Source organism: Bison bison, unplaced genomic scaffold (assembly GCF_000754665.1).
Source record: "Bison bison bison isolate TAMUID 2011002044 unplaced genomic scaffold, Bison_UMD1.0 scf7180017864171, whole genome shotgun sequence".
Taxonomy (NCBI): domain Eukaryota; kingdom Metazoa; phylum Chordata; class Mammalia; order Artiodactyla; family Bovidae; genus Bison; species Bison bison.
The window spans coordinates 620,328-639,144 of NW_011494743.1; the positions used below are offsets into that span (position 1 = coordinate 620,328).

The window sequence follows — 18,817 nt, forward strand, 5'->3', positions numbered from 1 at the left end:
TTTAAAAACCTTCAAATAAACAACTTCTCTTCTCTTACCAAGGTGTGACTTCTGAATACTAATCTTTTCTACACCTTTGTAGAAGGACTTTACGGTTCAAACTTTCACCCTACATCTTGGTTTATCTCTAGGTACTGACTTCTGTCACAATGAAAATTTATTCTTCTCTAGGCCTGTGCCTCTTGTACCACAAAGGCATGTGCCCATTCCATACATGAAGAAAGAAATAAAAAATAATTGTGCAGGTTCAAATTAAGCTGGAATAGAAATACAATTTGTTTCTGGTTTAAATCAACACTATCATAACCTTTTGATTTCATATGTAAATTTCACATGTGGATTAATTTGATTGAAAGCTAAAACTGAAATTTATCGCTGTATTCTCACTTATTACTGTTAATTACAGTGTCTTTGAAATTATGAATTTGGCTTAAAGAAAAGGATCATTGGCAATTTTCAAAGGCACTAGCTAAAGAGAATTGGATATAATTTAAGTACTAAATACACTAATTATAAAAATTATATGGAGTCACATTAAGAGATTTCCCCATACTATAGAAAAGATATTTGTGTTTCAACCACTGTACTAAATTTTATTTGATCACACTAAAAATATATCAATGTAAATAAGATAGAAAGGAAAGTGAAGTCACTCAGTTGTGTCCAACTCTATGTGACCCCATGGACTGTAGCCCACCAGGCTCCTCCGTCCATGGGATTTTCCAGGCAAGAGTACTAGAGTGGGGTGCCATTTCCTACTCCAGGGGATCTTCTCGACCCAGAGATTGAACCTGGGTCTTCCGCATTGCAGGCAGACTCTTTACCCTCTAAGCCACCAGCGAAGCTAGAATTTAGAAGTAAAAAGCATAATTCCAGCTTTAGGTGACTAATTATTTAGATTTAAAACATTCCCTGAAGAGCTTCCTTTGTGGTCCAGTGGTTAAGAGACCACGTTGCAATGCAGGGGATACTGATTGGATTCCTAGTCCAAGAAGATCCCACGTGCCGTGGAGCAACTAAGCCCAGGAACCACAACTACTGAGTCTGCACTACAGAGCCAGTGAGCTGCAAGCACTGAAGCTCCCGTGCCCTAGAGCCCAGGCCCTGCCACAAGAGAAGCCACCACCAGAGAAAGACTGAAGGCAGCAATGAAGACCCAGGACAGCCATTAATAACTAAACAAATTGATTAACTTTTTAAAAATGCCTTAGTTAGAAGCACAGTCTGACTTGGTGATAATTTCTTGACATTACACCAGTTATAAGAAGTCAGTAGAAGAGACTTTTTAGCCCAGTAAGAATCTATAAGAATTTTCCCCATAAATTATCCCCACACAGGAATGGGACACTGTTTTGGCATTCTGAATTCTCTTTTCTAGAGACATCTCAATGAATAAAGAAGAAACATATTTTATTATATAACTTATTTTCATTTCAAATTCTCAATAAAAACTTAAAAGCAATATAGGTAATTTTAGCTAGAGAGTTAGAATGTGGAATATTGCATCTCTTTCATAGACTCTATGACTCTTCAAAGTGCTCTAAGGACACTATGAGTGTGATTAGCAGCAAAGCATTAGCCTAATCTAAACCTCCGTCTTACCCCTACACACACACACACACACACACACACACACACACTGTACATCCATACATTCTATTGGTCTAACTTAAATCTGACAATCTGACAGGTATTCCCAGAGGTTGTGCAAGGTCACAAATACTGTCCACACTATATCACGGTTCAAGATCACTAGCACCCACATGGTTAAGGGAAAAGCAATCCTTTCAGTAAAACAAACAAATAAAACTACACAATATTTCAATCACATATTCTGAATTTCTTTTACCATTAAAAAATTGATGGATACAGTGAATTACCCAATATTACTGTTCTGAGTTCTATAATTTTCTTTATCTAAAACTATACATAGAAAGCTAGATGCCTTTAAACATAGTTTTAGCAATTCTAAGTAAAAAGTATTTCTTTGAAAAATATGTCATTTTTTTGTTTTCTTTTTAACTTGGAGGAAAGTCCTGCAAGGAGCGAGTTTTCTTCTCATAGATGAATTCTGCAGCAGTTTCTCCCAGGAGTACACTGGAAGCCCTGCTATCCTGTATCTGTGTATCCCAAGGATGGAGCCTCGTAGCACTGGATCTCTAGAAAGAGGCCCTGCGGGCACTGTGGCATATTGGTCTTTTCTCTTCCATACTCTTGGAGTATCACCCAATCCTTGGGCATCTTGCCAGTAGAGGCTTCAGTCCAGAACTTGACCTTCACTGGGAAAACCAGGTCCATTTAAAGTGCAGCACGTTCATCTTTTGGTTGGATAATTCTTGGTCCCCCATGGATAGGAGTGATACCTAGAACATTCAGAAGTAGAAAGCATTCTCTACAATCTCAAATATTTTAGTTCACACATTCAATTTCAAAAGCAGTAGCTCAGGTATACAAGTAAATAAATGAATAAAATGGTGATTCTAAGCATAAAATGGGGAGATTTTTAGAAAGCTGCCTTTTGCTTAAGTTCAGTGCTGACATTGTCTTTCTCAAATTATAAGTTTAATAGTAACTGATAACTCTATAGTGGAAAAATTAAAGCCTATCCCAAGTAGCTTGTACATTTAATGCCTATTTTAAAGCAAAGCAAGTTGAATCAATAATTTATTTTTACCGCAACACATATTCCATTGTTAAAAAATAAAATATTAATGTGTGCTGTGCTGTGTTGGGCTCAGTCACTCAGTCATGTCCAAATATTGGTAATCCCATGGACTGTAACCTGCCAGGACCTGAATGACATGCTCATTCTCTATTCACCCACAAAACTGAACAGTTTTACTCTCATAACAACAGTGATATAATTAAGGCAAGCTAGATGGTATCATTCTGGTGAGAAAGCTAAATATTAATGTGTGTAAAATATATTTTTGTGCAATATATTATACAAAGATGGGCACAATAAAGGACAGAAATGGTATGGATCTAACAGATGCAGAAGATATTAAGAAGAAGTGACAAGAATACATGGAAGACCTATATGAACAAAAAGATCTTAATGACCCAGATAATCAAGATAGTATGACCACTCACCTAGGGCCAGACAACCTGGAGTATGAAGTTGAGTGTGCCTTAGGAAGCATTACTATGAACAAAGCTAGTGGAAGTGATGGAATTCCAGCTGAGCTATGTCAAATTCTAAAATATGATGTTGTGAAAGTACTGCATTCAATATGCCAGGAAATTTGGAAAATTCAGCAGTGGTCACAGTACTGGAAAAGGTCAGTTTTCATTCCAATCTAAAGAAGGGCAATGCCAAAGAATGTTCAAACTACCATACAATTGTGCTCATTTCACAATCTGGCAAGATAATGCTCAAAATCTTTCAAGCTAGGCTTCAACAGTACGTGAAACCAACAATTTCCAGATGGTCAAGCTGGGTTTAGAAAAGGCAGAGAAACCAGAGATCAAAATGCCAGCATCTTTTGGATCATAGAAAAAGGAAGAGAATTCTAGAAAAACATCTACTTCTGCTTCATTGACTATGCTAAAGTCTTTGACTGTGTGGATCACATCAAACTGCGGAAAATTCTTAAAAGAGATGGGAATACCAGACCACTTTACTTGCCTCCTGAGAAAACTGTTTGCAGGTCAAGAAGCAACAATTAGAACCAGATGTGGAACAACAGACTGGTTCAAAATTGGGAAAAGAATATATTAAGGCTTTATATTGTCACCCTGGTTATTTAGCTTACATGCAGAGTACATGATGCAAAATGCTGGGCTGAATGAATCAGAAGCTGGAATCAAGATTGCTGAGAGAAATATCAATAACCTAAGATATGAAGATAACACGACCCCAGAGGCAGAAAGGGAAGAACTAAAGAGATGGGGAAAAATAGAAACAGTGACAGACTTTATTTTCTTGGACTCCAAAATCGCTGTAGACAGAGAATACAGTCATGAAATAGAAAGATACTTGCTAAGAAGAAAAGCTATGACAAACCTAGACAGTGTATTAAAAAGCAGAGACATCACTTTACTGACAAAGGTCTGTATAGTCAAAGCTATGATTTTTCCAGTAGTCATGTATGGATTGGACCATAAAGAAGGCTGAGTGCCAAAGAATTTATGCTTTCAAACTGTGGTACTGGAGAAGACTCTTGAGAACCCCTTGGACAGGAAGGAGATCAAGCCAGTCAGTCCTAAAGGAAACCAACCCTGAATATTCATTGGAAGGACTGATGCTGAAGCTGCAGCTGCAATACTTTGGCCACCTGATACAAAGAGCCAACTCACTGGAAAAGACCCTGATACTGAGAAATATTGAAGGCAAGATGAGAAGGGGACAACAGCAGATGAGATGGTTGGATGGCACCACCAATTCAATGGATGTGAGTTTGAGCAAACTCCAGGAGATGGTGATGGACAGGGAAGCCTGGCATGCTGCAGTCCATGAGGTCACAAAGAGTTGGACACAACTGAGCAATTGAATAACAGAAATATATTTAATCATACAACCCTGCAAGTGAGCACAAATAGAGCCCTCCTAGGGCTTTCCTGGGTTTTCCTGGGGGCTCAGATGATAAAGAATCTGCCTGTAGTGCAGGAGACCCAGGTTCAATCCCTGGGTTGGGAAGATCCCCTGGAGAAGGGAATGGCTACCCACTCCAGTATTCTTGCCTGGAGAATTCCATGGACATAGGAGACTGGTGGGCTACAGTCCATGGGGTTGCAAAGAGTTGGACATGACTGAGCGACCAACACTTTTCACTTTCACTTTTCAAGGCTGGCCCAGTTTGTTTTGACCTTGTTTTATTTTCATTGCACTCTCAACTCAGTCCTACTTCCCCTCCCCAAATCCCTCATTTGGGCTAGGGCTCCCTGTTGCTGTCTCTGTTATCTCTTTAACTAATGCAGCATGCTGTGCCTGAGACATTCTTCCTACCCTCTGCCCAAGAAGCCTCACCATTATTTAAACACTTCTATGTATCTTCCCCAAAGAGAGCTAGTAGCTAGATAATGGCCTTCTGAGACTTTCAGGTTGAGAATGGCATCTCTCTGTTTCTAACTAAACATGAACCCTGTAATCTAAGCTGCTACGTGCCATATCTTGGCTTAGTGCTTTAATTGCTGTCTGCATGCTTTGTAGACATATGTATAGGTCTGACTGACAGTCTTAAGTTGTAAACTTGAATAATACAGGGCTTATGTATGTAATTCTCTCTGTATGACAATTAATCAAGATCACTTAATAACATTTTGCAGTGATGACCATGATGAAGATTAAGATGATGATAACAACAGCCGATCTGAGTAGATACTGGTGGAGTAGTTAAAACAATGTTTCATTTTTCAAACCACATTCTAAGGAAGGCTATCTTAACTTGTGTTCCAGGTAAAATATGAAGAATCACTAGGGTAAACAAGATAAACAGACTTCTTTCCTATAGCATATCTCAAAGTCTTCAATATAGTCATGTGTGTCAACATTCTCCCAAAACAGAAAAATGTACATTCAGGATTTCCCAAATATATTTGGTCATGAAACTTTATTTCTCAGGGAACAAATATTGTCATCTTTGATAATACTGCATGTTTACAAAACCTATTTGGGAAAAGAGACTCTACTGATTCTAAGTATTGGTTCTAATTACCTCTACATGTTCTGTGATATTTAGCACCCACTACCCTTTGAGTCAGGGTTTCCTTGATAGTTGGTAAAGAATCTAAGACCCCAGTTCAATTCCTGGGTCATGAAGATCCGCTAGAGAAGGGATAGGCTATCCACTCCAGTATTCTTGGCCATCCTTTGTGGCTCAGCTGGTAAAGAATCTGCCTGCAATTGGGCCCAGCTGGTAAAGAATCTGCCTGCGATGGGGGAGACCTGGCTTGGATCCCTGGGTTGGGAAGATCTCCTGGAGAAGGGAGAGGCTACCCACTCCAGTACTCTGGCCTGGGGAATTCCACGGACTGTATAGTTCATGGGGTTGCAGAGTCGCACACAACTGAGCTACTTTCACTCTCACCCTTTGACTATGGAAAAATCAGGACTGCCACAGCTAATTTGATTCATATTTGGAATTATGAGCACTTTCAGTTTATGAAGTGTTAGGTCTTTCCATGTGGAGCCTGACGTATTTCTTGGAAATTAATTGGGAATATCAGTAAACAAGTAATGGTGTTAAGCACAACTCAGGGTTATTTTTACTAGTAAAGCATGAAAACTCTTTCCCCCAATTATATATTCTATCACTGCTATTAGAAACTGAAAAGGGAGTATCATGGTTATACAGATTTCTGAGTGAATGATTCATTTTAATTTGGAGCATTTTAAGAAAATTTGATGTCATTTCCATCATATCTTGCTTTAACTTGATCATTTAAATATCTTTGTATTCTAGTCACAATTCCAAAAATAACCACAAATAACTTTTCACCTTTGTTATCAGGTATCTTAATATCTGGACTTCCCTGGTAGCTCACCTGGTAAAGAATCTGCCTGCAATGCAGGGGACCCCAGTTTGATTCCTGGGTCAGGAAGATCCCCTGGAGAAGGGATAGGATACCCACTCCCGTATTCTTGGGCATCCCTAGTGGCTCAGATGGCAAAGAATCCACCTGCAATGTGGGAGACCTGGATTCAGTCCCTGGGTTTGGAAGATCCCCTGGAGGAGGGAGTTGAAATTCACACCACTATTCCTGCCTGGAGAATCCCCATGGACAGAGAAGCCTGGTGGGCTGCAGTCCATGGGGTCTCAAAGAGTCGGACACAAGTGAGTGACTAAATACAGCATAGCATCTTATTGTCTATTTACCATAAGAAGAAAATCTACAATTTCTTTTAGTACAGGAATGTGTCCTTAGAAGTAGAAGTAATGCTTGATTTTTTAGAAAATTGTTTATTTATTTATTGGCTGTGCTGGTCTTCGTTGCTATACACAGACTTTCTCTAGTTGCGGCGAGTGGGGGCTACTCTCTAGTTGCGGTGTGCAGTGTTCTCGTTGCGGTGGCTTCTCTGGTTGCAGAGCACAGGCTCCAGGGCATGTGGGCTTCAGTAGCTGTGGCAGGCAGGCTTAGTTGCCCTGTGGCATGGGGAGTCTTCCCAAGCCAGGGACTGAACCTGGGTTCCCTGCATAGGTAGGCAGATTCTCAACCGCTGGATCACCAGGAAAGTCCCAATGTTTCATTTTTTAAAAAACTTAATAATAGTAGAATTGAAAAGGATAAAAATAAATTCTAAAATAAGACTGAAATTATTCTAAAAAAAGAAAAGATAAGAGCTCTTGTAAGAGCTTTCCTAAGTTCCTGACACACCTGGTTTTTCATTATATTTAGTTGACTTCCTACAAAAATTTGAAGTATTCATTGCCCATGATCCTGAGTCTTTGAGAAAATGCAGATTTAAAAAGTGATTAGTATAACTTTTGCCCCATTACAAGCCGAGGGCGCTTGAAATAATAAGCTGCCAAGCGTAAAGAATGGAGACATTTGTATTATCCATGGAAGGCTGGGTGTACTCAGATCAAGAGGAAAGAAAGAAAATTCAAAATCCCTCCAGAGATGGGAGGAGGTGAGTGATTATGGATATGGTGATTTCTATCAACACTATACCTTTGGTAAATAAGAATAACTCATCATTTCTCTGCAGTTTCAAATCATAACAGATCTAAATGTACAAAGATAGTATTTTGGAAATATATTATCAAGCCAAAAGAGCAAGCAGGTGAGTAATTTTATCTGTGATTCACAGAGCAATTCATTGAAACAGGGAGGGAAAAAAGGTTGGAGACTGAACCTCAAAAATGAATCTAATTTCCATATAATGATCTTGATAGTATGTTCTTGAGACCTCTTTCTCTTTCCATGGCTAACAGTTATCTTTGGGGAAGATTTCTAGAATAATTTAAATAGTGGTCACCAGATAGCTTCATTAGCTAGACAGGAAGGCAGTTCATCCAGGTAGAAAGGGCTAGTTAGGGAAAATAAACTCCAGAGAACCATGCCTCCTAAAGCAGTTTTGGTCATATAGGACATGTAAGTGGTTACTCATGGTCCAATGTGGTGATTCTGTTATGAGTGGCCAGCTCATGTACAGCAGACAAAATCAGGGTCCATACCCCCACATTCAAAGTACTTCAGTACACCCGTGGCAGATTCATATTGATGTATGGCAAAACCAATACAATATTGTAAACTAATTAGCCTCCAATTAAAATAAATAAATTTATATTTTAAAAAAAGTACTTCAAACATGACAACCTGGTGCCCAATTCCCAACACCTGAATTTCTTTTCCTGAGGATTTCTCTGACCTCTAGAATCTACTGTGTCCACCTTTACAGAAGGCCAGAAATGCCAGGTAACTAACATCTCCTGGGGGAAAAGTACTCAGAAAATGACTAACAGAAATTAGAGATAAATACCAGCCCAGCTTCCTCAGTCCACGAGTGGGAGAACTGAAGCACATGCTCCCCACTGGCTCTCAGATTTCTGCAGTGTGATCAAGCTCCACATACCACAATGGTAACTTGCTTGAAAATGAAGGCTTTATTGAATTATTTCTTCAATCCCCTAGCAGAGTTTCTTGGGATTGCCTCTCAAATAAACTAACTGTACTCAAATCTTTTTGCCCGAAACTGTGCCCAACAGTAAAACTGCAGAAATCCAGAGCTGAATGAAATTGATAGAGTATATTTTTAGAGCACCAATGATGATTATTTTAGAAGATAACACACAGCCCCAGTAAATTGAAGTTTCTTATTTAGGGTAAGCAAAAAGGAACACATAACAACAAATCCTTCTCCCACAAACATTTCTTAAATTCACCAGAAGTGATTCTTTGTTAGGTGGATTTTCCCCCTTGCATTCTATACAAATAATGGATAGGTTTTAGTTATGGAAATTTGAGTTTACAGCTCTTCCAATATGGGACAAATGTTTAATTTTTTTAAAATGTAGAAATACTTTTCGATTTCATTATGTTCATTTTTTATGGGAGTAAATTACTACTAAGCTATCACTCTTTTCCAACTAAGAATACAGCAGCTGCACCCATACAAAAGATGGGGAACATACATTCTACCCACGGTTGTATCATTCTGAGCCAAGCTATTTTACAAAAGTGTTTAAAATAAAAGGTGGGGGTGGGACCTCTGGAATCAAGGCTAGAGAAATTAAATCCAATGTTCTATATTGAACTTTCACATTTCTAGATCTCACCTGTTAGAAGTAAAATTGTAATAGCCACTTTCCTCTAGGACTTCTTCAATCACAGTCTAAAGTCGAAAAAAAAATCAGGTTAGTATTGAATTAAAAACAACAAAATAAAATCATTCAGAGGCAGTGCAAAAACCTCACCTGCATCTGTTCATATGTTATCCCCTCCTCCAAATCAAAGCTAGAGGGCAGACCTGGAAACAGATACATTATGAAAAGTCTGACATTTGGTTCATGTTTTCTTCAGTTGTACTGGCAATTAGAACTCATGTGCAATGAAAACAGGTCAGTTCCTTAGTGATGAAAATTAGTACTTACAAACACATTCTAAATTATCTTGGCTTTTAGGGTGGTGATCACAAAATAATACACAAGATTTACAAGAATTGCTCATGGTATAAATTGGCCAATTAAGTTAGGGGTGTGTGTGTGTGTGTTAAGGACAGGTGAAAAGTGATTCTAAGCATAAATTTCCTGATAAGCAAAAAAAAAAAAAAAATTAAGAAACTCTCCTCAATCCATCAGCAAAAAGAGTAGATATGTTCTAGAAAGAGAATAAATTCTCAGAGGAAGGCAGAAATAGCCAGTGGACTATGTCAAAGATCTGACCATTTCCTATGGTTCCCAGTAGGAAAATACATTTGAAATTGGAGGATAATAATTCTTTTGAGGTTTGGCATGAGTATGATACACCAGCACGTTGACCTACCCCAACACCACCCAAAGTAATGTTGACCAGTTTCCACTCCAGTCAATCCACACTTACTCATGTGGACGCCTGGGAGTTCCCCTGCCACTTAGGAGACAGAAAAGTGATTGAAGATTAAGAGGATGCATGAAGATGTGAGTCCTGGCAGCTTGGTTTTCAAGTCCAGCTTAGAGGCATTGCCCAAAGTGCTCCTTGGTTCTGCTCTCTTTGCTTTTGCCCTTCTGCCATGACAAGGGACACAGCTGGTCTGCTCTGGGGTGAGGCGTCCAGCTTCTGGAACAGCCTGTCAATTTCCTCTCAGGCCACTGAGAGATTTTCAGCAGAGCTCCTCACTCAGCAGGTCTGCTGTGGTAAGAAGTCTGGCCTGTGACTGACCAACATGCCCTGAAGGATGCTTGTAGAAGCAGATGACTTCAGTTAGTATGATCATCTCTAGGCCCATCCATGTTGCTGTAAATGGCAATATTTTATTCCTCTTTATAAGTAATATTCCATTGTATGTATGTATGCATATGTATATATATATACATGTACATATATATACATACATATATGTGTGTGTATATATATATACATATATGTATGCTGGTGATGGACAGGGAGGCCTGGCGTGCTGCAATTCATGGGTTTGCAAAGAGTCGGACACGACTGAGCGACTGAACTGAACTGAACTGATATATATATACACCATATCATACTAAATTAAGTAAGTCAGAAACACAAATTTTATGTATCACTTATATGTGGAATCTAAAAAATAATACAAATGAACTTATTTACAAAACAGAAACAGACTCATAGACATACAAAACAAGCCTCTGGTTACCAAAGGGGAAAGAAAGGGGGATGTATTAGGCATATGGGATTAATAGATACATAGTGACCCAGTGTTAGTCACTAGTCATGCCTGACTCTTTGCGACCCATGAACTGCAGCCCGCCAGGCTCCTCTGTCCGTGGCATTTTCCAGGCAAGGATACTGGAGCAGTTTGCCATTTCCTTCTACAGGGGATCTTCCCAACCTAGGGATAGAACCTGGGTCTCCTGCACTGCAGGAGATTCTTAACCTCCTGCAGTTAATTTTTAACTGCAGATTCTTAACCAGCTGAGCTACCAGGGAAGCTCCCATACATGCTACTATATAAAAAGAATAATAATGATTTACTGCATAGCACTGGGATATTCCGTATCTCGTAATAACTTTTAATGGAAAAGGAAAAGAATCTGAAAAGATTATATATATATATCTGAACCACTTTTCTATATCCCTGAAAATAATGCAATATTATAAATTAACTGTAGTTCAATTAAAAATAAATAAAAGCAAAAAATTTTAGATAACAGTTTATTTTGATCTTAGAGATTTCTCAGGGACTATTTTAAATGAAATTCTACCAACCCAGGTTAGCTTTATCCCAGGAGTCCAAGACTTAGGGCAAGTTTGCTAATTAATACATGACATGATTTGCCTAAATTAGGCAACAACAAAAGCACAGCAGACTTGAAGATTCTTTTTGCCTAAGGAAATGGAAAGTTTTCATTTAACCATATAAGCCTCATGTCTGTCTGCCCTACTGAGAGATATAACTATAGTTTACAGGGATTCAAAAATTACGTAGGAATTCTGTAATCTCGGAGTAGCTTGAAGATCTCTTCTGGAGGTCAAATATCCCAGGAAGGTCCTTATGCTGAGTCCCTATATACTGGCTAAGCATATTTTTATATAGTTACACTGATCCTTCCTATGATCCTAAAACGTAGGTATCATTTTTATTCCCATTTTATAGGCAAAAAACCTGGGATTCAATGAGGTCAAATAATTTTCTCAAGATCAGTTACTAAGTGGTTTACCTGAGATTTGAGTGTAGGCATCCAGGTTTACAGAATACACGCTTTTAATCCCTATGTTATATTGCCTCCCTACGTGAAATTTTTACACACACACATACACACAAATCAAATACATATGATTTGGATTCTTCAGATGAGTTTCAAACTTTCTGTTTTATTCAAATTCTTTATATCTGCTTTTTATGTCCCTGGATCCTTTGGGCATTTGATTTCCCATCATCAGATACAAAGAAATTCAATTTACCCACACAGATTCTGTTCGCTTATGGTATTAATAAATGATGGAGGAAGCTGTCACAAGTGGGTAAAATAACTCTGAGGGAATTTCTAGATTCCTACTGTATGTCCCTTCCAACTATCACTGCAGATAATCAAAATAAGCTCTCTTTTCATTTTAAGTTGAAGATAACCTTGTAAGGATAGCTATTGATCCAAATAACCTATTCCTTCATGAAAGCCAGATTTCCTGTGTTGAAGACTGTTACCTGTTGGGTCATTTGAGGACAGGCTGTTTCCACCCAATGAATGATGCAATAAGTGGTAATCTGCTGTGAAAAAGTTGGGTTCAATTGGTTCTGGAGATCCTTGAGATAACTGGAACAGAAAAGGCAAAATTACCTCTTTTTTCACATTCAGAGTCACATGACATGAAACCTCTGTATGTGTCTCTGCTCAGAAAAGTTAGTGCTCTTCAGTTGTCAATCCCTGTCTACAGATAAAGACCCACCTTCTTCCTTTCAAAACAACTTATACATTAGGGGCAGGCAAATTACAGTGAAAGCAAGCAGACAATTCCTGGTAACGTGAAAAAAAATACTCTATAGCTTTATGAGAACAAAATAAAAATATAGAAAAATAATGGCATGGGCCTGGGATATCAGAATGTTATTTTTATCAGGCATAGGAGGAAAAAGCTACAATCATTTGACAAAACATTATTTTTAGCTTAAATCATCCCTTTTCATGTATATGCTTTGAATAATGCCTTCGTGTTTGATCAAAGCAAACATGTTTCTTAACACATTTTCCTAAATTACCATTAATTTTCATCTCCAAACATTAATTCCCAACACTGTAAAGGGAAGAGTAATTCACTAAATGTCAGAACTTACTGTTTCAATTATTTAATACCCTTTTGTAAAGCTGAACTTGTTAAATGGAACTTTCAAAATCATTTCACCTTTAATTCCAACCAGCACTTGAGCTGGCCAACTTTTTGTGCCTATGTAAAACAATATATTTTCAACATGTTGATTCATAGTAATAAACCAGAAACAAAAGGCACAATTTAGACTATGCAATAGTATTTACCTTGTATTCACAAACTCTCTCCATGAATTAAAATATATCACTGTTCAATCACTTGAAAAAATCTTTTGGCAGTTCACAAATAGGTTCACTCTTGAGCCAACAATCCCAGTCTTGGCTATACTCACATGAGAGAAATGAGTACTTCTGTTCATCAAAAGACATGTACAAGAATGTTCATAGCATATTTATTCATAATAATAAAAAACTGGAAAAACCTCAATGTCCATGGACAGAGGACAGATAAATATATTGTGGTGTGCTTATCCAATGGAATTTTGTCAAACATGAAAAATAACATGCTATGAATATGCACAGCAAGATGGATAAGTGTTGAGAAAATAAGCCAGACACAAAAGGATATACAGTGTATATCTTCACTTACACATATTTGCACAGCCAAAACATCTAACCAATGGTGACAGAGATCAGGACAATGAGTACCTTGTAGCAGGTGGTAGGGTTTGACTGGGAAAGGTGGGCAGGAGCCTTCTTCTCGACTGGAAATGTGCTATGTATTAATGCGGTTGGTTGTCACGTGGGTGAGTATATATGTAAAAGTTCATGGAGCTCTATATGTACTTCACTGTATACATTTTGCATTTTATTGTGGTGGTGGTGCTGTTGTTCAGTCGCTGAGTCATGTCTGACTCTTTGTGACTCCATGGACTATAGCAAGCCAGGCTCCTCTGTCCTCCACTATTTCTGAGTTTGCTCAGATTCATGTCCATTGAGCCAATGATGTTATATTACCATCTCACCCTCTGCCAAACCCTTCTCCTTTTGCCTTCAATGTTTCCCAGCATCAGGGTCTTTTCAAATGAGTTGGCTCTTCGCATCAGGTGATCAAAGTATTGGAGATTCCGCTTCAGCAACAGCCCTTCCAATGCATATTCAAGATTGGATTTCCTTTAGGATTGACTGATTTGATCTCCCTGAAGTCCAAGAGACTCTCAAGAGTCCCTTGCATTTTATATCTTAATATAAACATGTTGTATTAACAACTGATAATGATTCCATTAATGTGCATTGGATATTTATAAATACAAATCATTTTTGAGTTTTCCAGTTTCTATATTGACAATAAATGCTACATTTTAGAAAAACATGTGAATCATCCTTTTTCAATCTTAGAAATTTATCTTCCCTACTTTAGTGACAACTGATAAAATTAATAACTATCTGTTATAACAGTGTAATGAAGGAAGATTTGATGGTTATTCACTTAATAAATGTCTCATCAGTGCTGTTAGGAGGCAATGTAGATAGTCTTAAGCATTCTGTAGTTCTTTTATTCAAGCTAGTAGATTACTTCAACTGAACTTCTTAATATGCCTTGTAATGCTGAAAATGCAGAGAAGGCACCCCACTCCAGTACTCTTGCCTGGAAAATCCCATGGACGGAGGAGCCTGGTAGGCTGCAGTCCATGGGGTCACTAGGAGTCGGACACAACTGAAGCGACTTAGCAGCAGCAGCAGCAGCAGCAGCAGCAGCAATGCTGAAAATGATTTCCTAGTATTATCTTCCAAGTGACTTCAGATGGAATTGTTTTCCATATGGCTGAGCATAGAAGTAATTTGGCTGCCTGGAATTTTCATCCCAAATATTTCTTAGAAAGCTTATTTAAAGTCTACTTAATTATTAAGTAAATACCTTGGAATCCTAAAGATTTCACAGGAGGAAGATGCTTAAAGCTGCACAGTAGTATATGTGAATTGTGGCCTGTAGAGGTCGAGAGAGTCATTTTAAGATGACTGGACATGTCTTTATCATTGATTTAAACCTTGAAGAAAGCATTTCAGGTTTCCAGTGCCTGTGTTCCACTAACTGTCTCCTTCAGCCTAAGAACTGTGAATTCTCAAAAGGATGGGCCCATGGAAGAAGCCAAGGACTAAAATTCCTTAGGCTTGTGTTTGAGCCCCAGATACATTTATTTTTATTCTAGAAACTTTCCAGAACTTCTTTTTGCAGTTTAGTATTTTGACATATACTCTTTCAGCAAATCTTTTTTGCCCCTTACTATGTTGTGATGTGAGAAGGTTTTACAAATCAGAGATGTAAACCTTTCAATTCACATACAATATGATCTTCCCAGCTTGTTAGCACCATGCAGGGCAACATAGAGGACACAGAATTCATCTGGCCTTCATGAGACTTGCAAGTGAACTGGGAAAACAGACTAATGTACATAAAACAATGGGGCAATGAATTAAATAATGAAGTATGAAATGGGGCAGTGAGACCTAAGTTTACACAAACAAAGATGCCTTGTGAAGACCAGTATGGTTTTCAGAAGATCTGGAGAAGAAACACTAAAGCTGAACCACAAAGGCTGGATTTGGGTTGGATGCAAGGAAACCAAGTGATCATTCCAGGTGAGAGGAACTTGACGGCAAAGGCTGGGCATATTAATGGCAAGTGATAAAGGGTTATGACATTAGGCCATGTTATGGAGGCACTGCTTATTTAAGATGAAGAGAGGAAAATGAGTGCTATTCATTAATTCAGAGATTATTCTTTATTTAATTTTTTTCATTTTTAAACTAAAAAAATGTGTACTGTGGGTTTGTCATATATAGCTTTTATTATGTTGAGGTATGTTCCTTCTATTCCTGCTTTCTGGAGGGTTTTTATCATAAATGGATGTTGAATTTTGTCAAAGGCTTTCTCTGCATCTATTGAGATAATCATATGGCTTTTATTTTTCCATTTGTTAATGTGGTGTATTACACTGATTGATTAGCGGATATTGAAGAATCCTTGCATCCCTGGGATAAAGCCCATTTGGTCATGATGTATGATCTTTTTAATGTATTATTGGATTCTGATTGCTAGAATTTTGTTAAGGATTTTTGCATCTATGTTCATCAGTGATATTAGCCTGTAGTTTTCTTTTTTTGTGGGATCTTTGTCAGGTTTTGGTATTAGGGTGATGGTGGCCTCATAGAATGAGTTTGGAAGTTTATCTTCCTCTGCAATTTTCTGGAAGAGTTTGAGTAGGATAGGTGTTAGCTCTTCTCTAAATTTTTGGTAGAATTCATCTGTGAAGCCATCTGGTCCTGGGCTTTTGTTTGCTGGAAGATTTCTGATTACTGTTTCAATTTCCATGTTTGTGGTGGGTCTGTTAAGATTTTCTATTTCTTCCTGATTCAGGTTTGGAAAGTTGTACTGTTCTAAGAATTTGTCCATTTCTTCCAAGTTGTCCATTTTATTGGTATATAATTGCTGATAGTAGTCTCTTATGATCCTTTGAATTTCTGTGTTGTCTGTTGTGATCTGCCAGGAGCCACCACGGGAGATCCCACCCATGACAAAGGTCATGCAGAGAGAACCTGACAGGCAAAGGCAGATCAGGCCTCAAGGGACCCCCTGGATCTGCTCGAGCATCTACCCCAAAAACAGAATCTGTCTGTCTTACTATTTTGTGCCTTTCACCAACTCTTCTGACATTAACAGGAGGCTATCCCCGATCACCTTTCTCCGGAAAAAGTCAACTTAGAGCTTTAGTTAATAAGTCTCCTGGGCATGAAAGGAATATTTCTATTTTAATCCCTCTGTTGGCATTCTAGCTTGCCTGACAGGTTTATCCATACTCTTGCAATTAACACACATGATTGTTCACAACTCCCCAACCTTGAAAGACATGGGAAGCCAAAACATTCTAAAAGTCCTAATGAGCATAGAGTTCTTTAAGGGGTGAAAAATTATTAGAATAGATAGTACTGGTAAAGGGCTTCATTATTGGGCCAATGCTTGCTGCCAAGTGCCCATATCCCTTATCCACTGTGCACCTGGGAGTACATTGGTTAACACAGTTGGAATGTGAGAAAAACAAGCAGCAGCCTTGGAATTAACCACATCAGACCTTTGAGCTAATTGGTTCTTTCTTTGTTGTAACTTACTGCAGCTTTGCTCTGTGAGAATGTAACTCTGTTTAGTACTTTCTGAGGCTGACATAGATTAGAAATATAAAGAAAAAACACTTCAAGGGAAAATAAGTTTTCTGGTTGAGTAGCCTTTATCAAAAAAGGGTCATAAAATGTCCACAGGCCTCCAAGGCCAGACGATAATGTACACAACATTGTTTATGGGAAAGGTATGCAGAAAAAAATCCTGGTTTTGATAAAGACAAAACAGATGTAATGTTTGGGCTGACTCTGTATGACTTTGCATCTTTCATTTCCCTTTATGTACAAGTCAGGGTATAAAAGTTCCTTTTGAAAATAAAGTTATGGGCCTCGCTCACCGAAGCTTGGTCTCCCCGTGTTGTTCTTTTTTCCCTTTTCTCTCCTTTTCTCTCCCTGTTCTTCTTTCAGGATGACTCCTTGGAACACAGGAGCTTTATTGGCTTTCTGTGTTAATCAAGGAAGGTCAAGGCTCTGTTCTCTCTGCTTTGCTATCCTTTCGCCTATACCGTCATCCTGAGGGTACCCCTGGATCCTGCTGGGGCTGGACCCTGGCAGTAATCTCTCCATTTTCATTTCTAATATTATTGATTTGATCTTTTTCCCTTTGTTTCTTGATGAGGCTGGCTAATGGTTTGTCTATTTTATTTATCCTCTCAAAGAACCAGCTTTTGGCTTTGTTGATTTTTGCTATGGTCTCTTTTGTTTCTTTTGCATTTATTTCTGCCCTAATTTTTAAGATTTTTTTCCTTCTACTAACCCTGGAGTTCTTCATTTCTTCCTTTTCTAGTTGCTTTAGGTGTAGAGTTAGGTTATTTATTTGACTTTTTTCTTGTTTCTTGAGGTATGCTTGTATTGCTATGAATCTTCCCCTTAGCACTGCTTTTACAGTGTCCCACAGGTTTGGGGCTGTTATGTTTTCATTTTCATTCGTTTCTATGCATATTTTGATTTCTTATGCAATTTGTTGGTTATTCAGCAGCGTGTTGTTCAGCCTCCATATGTTGGAATTTTTAATAGTTTTTCTCCTCTAATTACGATCTAATCTTACTGCATTGTGGTCAGAAAAGATGCTTGGAATGATTTCAATTTTTTTGAATTTACCAAGGCTAGATTTATGGCCCAGGATGTGATCTATCCTAGAGAAGGTTCTTGTGTGCGCTTGAGAAAAAGGTGAAATTCATTGTTTTGGGGTGAAATGTCCTATAGATATCAATTAGGTCTAAGTCGTCTATTGTATCATTTAAAGTTTGTGTTTCCTTGTTAATTTTCTGTTTAGTTGATCTATCCATAGGTGTGAGTGGGGTATTAAAGTCTCCCACTATTATTATGTTATTGTTAATTCCCCCTTTCATACTTGTTGGCATTTGTCATGTTGGGTGCATATATATTTGTAATTCTTGTATCTTCTTCTTGGATTGATCCTTTGATCATTATGTAGTGTCTTCCTTTGTCTCTTTTCACAGTCTTTGCTTTAAAGTCTATTTTATCTGATATGAGTACTGCTACTCCTGCTTTCTTTTGGTCTCTATTTGTGTGGAATATCTTTTTCCAGCCCTTCACTTTCAGTCTGTATGTGTCCCTTGTTTCAAGGTAGGTTTCTTGTAGACAGCATATATAGGGGTCTTGTTTTTGTATCCATTCAGCCAGTTTTTGTCATTTGGTTGGGGCATTCAACCCATTTATGTTTAAGGTAATTATTGATAAGTATGATCTCGTTGCCATTTACTTTATTGTTTTGGGTTCGAGTTTATACACCCTTTTTGTGTTTCCTGTCTAGAGAAGATCCTTTAGCACTTGTTGGAGAGCTGGTTTGGTGGTGCTGA

At 38.2% G+C, this 18,817-nt stretch overlaps 1 protein-coding gene across 4 annotated transcripts in view; it reads right to left on the reverse strand.

Annotated features, from left to right (window-relative positions):
* Positions 1-1,462: 1,462 nt before the first annotated feature.
* Positions 1,463-18,817, reverse strand: part of NEK10 (NIMA-related kinase 10) — a 272,823-nt gene continuing 255,468 nt past the window's right edge. For all 4 annotated transcript variants that reach the window (XM_010842043.1, XM_010842042.1, XM_010842040.1 and 1 more), the window contains 4 exons: positions 12,263-12,371; positions 9,360-9,412; positions 9,222-9,277; positions 1,463-2,363 (listed from right to left, as the gene is read on the reverse strand). In XM_010842043.1, coding sequence (XP_010840345.1) covers positions 2,315-2,363; positions 9,222-9,277; positions 9,360-9,412; positions 12,263-12,371 — 267 coding nt within the window. In that variant the 3' untranslated portion in view covers positions 1,463-2,314. The remainder of the gene's footprint in view (positions 2,364-9,221; positions 9,278-9,359; positions 9,413-12,262; positions 12,372-18,817) is intronic.